Below are 3226 nucleotides of genomic sequence, written 5' to 3'. Positions count from 1 at the left end.
TCTGATGTTAATCTAGGTGAGGGGAGATAATACAGCACACATGTGACTGTAAATTTTGTGTGATGAAATATAATTATTCTACAAGCTTAAAATGAATGTACTCTGGGATAAAGTGGCAACATGAAAAAAGCTTTAAAGAGAATTGTTGTTGTTAAGTGCCGTAGACTCAGTTTCTACCCATAGCAACCCTGTATAGGGTTTCCTAGGAGTAGCTTGTGAGTTTGAACTGCTGACCTTGTAGTTCAAAGCGACTTTGTAGTCCAATGCATTAACTCACAGTGCCATACCAGGACCTCTTAAAGAGAATAGAAGGATAGGATAATATAAAGCAATAGGATGTTGCTTAATAGTATTCCTTTAGTAGAGAAAAACGAGTATCTTTGAATGTGCTATAGATAAATAAATAGGAACTGATTATGAATGAGAGGAAAGTTACTGCATTAATGTGTGATAGAATAAACATGAGTACCTTTGAGGGTGCTACATGTAAATGGATAACAACTGACTGTGAATGAATAGGAAAAGTTACTGCATTTGTGTGTATAGATACATATGTGATATATTAGAATTTGAGAAGCTGTGTGTGTTAGAATTTGAAAACTATTATGAGCTAGTTACTTCCCTATGGTCCATTTCATCTACATTGCTCCCCTTTTGAAGGTGCCTGATGGTGCAGTGTGGTTTAAGGTGGTCCTGATGGCTGCTAACGATAAGGTCAGTGGTTCAAAGTGGCTTCATGGAGAAAAGACCCGACCATCTGCTTTTGTAAAAATTGTTGTTGTTGTTAAGTGCTGTTGAATCGGTTCCCACACATAGTGACCCTTTACAGGGCTTCTGGGAAGTGGCTGGAGGCTTCAACTGTCCACCTTGTGGTTAGTAGTCCGGTTTTTACCTTACAGTGCCACACCAGGAAGAGGAAACCCTATGGGCATTCTGTTCTGTCTTATAGGGTCACTAAAAAGAGTCCCAGCACACAACCATGACAACTCCATTTGAGGGAGCACTAATTACCTAATTTTGCTACTGGATCTTTAGACCTTTACTTGACACTTCCCTTAACTTCATCTCAAGTCCACTGATTTCTACTAAGTGTATTTTTGCATGGAAACTTAAATTATTATAAGAGATTAATTGTTGAGAATTAATATATTTTATTTCCATGATTATAGCAAGGAATTGCACAATTTCAGGACACGAAATTACTAGGGTAAAAATGTAAGACCCAAGTGATTTTTTTAAAATGTAGGAAGTACATATTTTCCCTAACATGAGGTAGATATGATCTTAGGAATTATTTTTGTATCAGTGACTATATTTATAAATATTTGCTTATATAGATGTTCAGACTTTTAAAAGCCCAGAAACTTGATCTCTTAAATCATCTAGCAGGTAAAATTCTGTTTTTGCTTGATAAACACTGAAGTAGTCTCTTTCATTCAATAAATTGTCTTCCATTTAGATATAAAGCCTTTTGTTCAACCTGCAAGACCAGAAAGATGGTTTCCTTTCCCAACATCACAAATGAATGAGGGCAAGGTTCTAAATGTATTACATGAAGTTCCATCACAAATACGCTAACAGACAAATGAGCTAATTAATTAATTTTTAAAGGTAATGTCTCAAAGATAATACTGTATGTGCATAATGATTATATGATACACATTAAAACACTCAGATATAACTGTTAATGTTATTACTTTCAATTGCCAAATGTTTGCCATTTAATAAAAATTAAAAATGGTATCTATAATAATCTCCAGAAAGTGGCTGCTGTTCAATATAAACCCTTGAAAAAAATCCATCTCAAAATTTATGGTTGAATGATAAAAAATTTTACGTATATTACTGACATATTCTAAACATTAATACTATTGATTTCCCCCCTTTTAATTTAGTTTTCCCTTTCAATAAAACACATTTATTCCTCTGGCTTTCTGTTTTTATCTCCTCTTTCTTTTGTTTGTGTGTGTGTCATAAATTTTATCTCAGCTTCTAATAGCAATCTCTCAAGAAAAGGCTTTGTTTTCACAATTAGACTTCATGTGTGCGTCTATACAGTCTTTTTAACATCATTTATTGCAACTTTTTAAGGAAAATATCTCAAAATTTACCCCCTGGTTCACTGTGATTTCTCTTAAGGCTAGTATTGCAGAGCTATTTTAAAGGTTGATATACAGCCAGTGGCCAACTCATTCCCCTCTCTCAAAATTCTTACAATGTTTTCTCCTCCTTTTTTTCTGAGCAGGATAATGGGGATGGCCAACAGCAGTTTCAAAGGAGACTTCATCTTGGTGGGCTTCTCTGATCAGCCACAGCTGGAAAAGATACTTTTTGTGATTGTTTTAGTGTCCTATCTTCTTACACTTGTGGGAAATACAGTCATTATTTTGATCTCGTTTATAGACCCTAAACTTAAAACACCCATGTACTTTTTCCTCACCCATCTCTCGCTAGTGGATATCAGCTTTACCACTAGCATTGTCCCCCAGCTGCTGTGGAACCTAAGAGGACCAGCCAAGACCATCACACCACTGGGCTGTGCTGTCCAGCTCTATGTCTCACTGTCCTTGGGCTCCACTGAGTGTGTCCTCTTGGCTGTGATGGCTTTTGATCGTTACGCTGCTGTTTGCAAACCCCTCCACTATTCAGCTGTGATGAACCCACAGCTGTGTCAGGCTCTGGCAGGCGTTGCATGGTTGAGTGGAATGGGAAATGCTCTCATCCAGGGCACAATAACCCTCTGGCTGCCTCGCTGTGGACACCGGTGGCTCTACCATTTCTTTTGTGAGGTGCCCTCTATGATTAAACTTGCGTGTGTGGATATCCACGCCAACGAAGTTCAGCTCTTTGTTGCTTCACTGGTCTTGCTTCTTTTGCCCTTAACATTGATATTGATGTCCTATGGCCATATAGTTAGGGCAGTCATAAGAACTGGCTCAGTCCAGGCTTGGAACAAAGCACTGAGAACATGTGGATCTCACCTGATGGTAGTGTCCCTTTTCTATGGGAGCATCATGGCTGTCTATATTCAGCCCAACAGCTCTTACGCCCATACTCATGGGAAATTCATCTCTCTCTTCTATACAGTAGTGACTCCAACCCTCAATCCCCTCATCTACACACTGAGAAATAAGGATGTGAAAGGAGCACTGAGAAGGCTATTTCATAGAGATGTAAGCTTATAAAAAATGAGGCAAAGTACACAGTGGTCAATTTAAGTGCAAAA

The 3226-nt window shown here is 37.9% G+C and overlaps 1 protein-coding gene across 1 annotated transcript; it reads left to right on the top strand.

The window, feature by feature from the left end:
• Window positions 1-2255: 2255 nt before the first annotated feature.
• LOC102810930 (olfactory receptor 2G3-like) lies at window positions 2256-3185 on the top strand. The gene has a single exon (XM_006872849.1). It carries the CDS (start codon window positions 2256-2258, stop codon window positions 3183-3185), a length of 930 nt encoding a protein of 309 aa, XP_006872911.1.
• The last annotated feature ends 41 nt before the right edge of the window (window positions 3186-3226 follow it).

Source organism: Chrysochloris asiatica, unplaced genomic scaffold (assembly GCF_000296735.1).
Source record: "Chrysochloris asiatica unplaced genomic scaffold, ChrAsi1.0 scaffold00213, whole genome shotgun sequence".
In the NCBI taxonomy this organism is placed as follows: domain Eukaryota; kingdom Metazoa; phylum Chordata; class Mammalia; order Afrosoricida; family Chrysochloridae; genus Chrysochloris; species Chrysochloris asiatica.
This window is presented reverse-complemented; position numbering and strand designations above follow the sequence as displayed.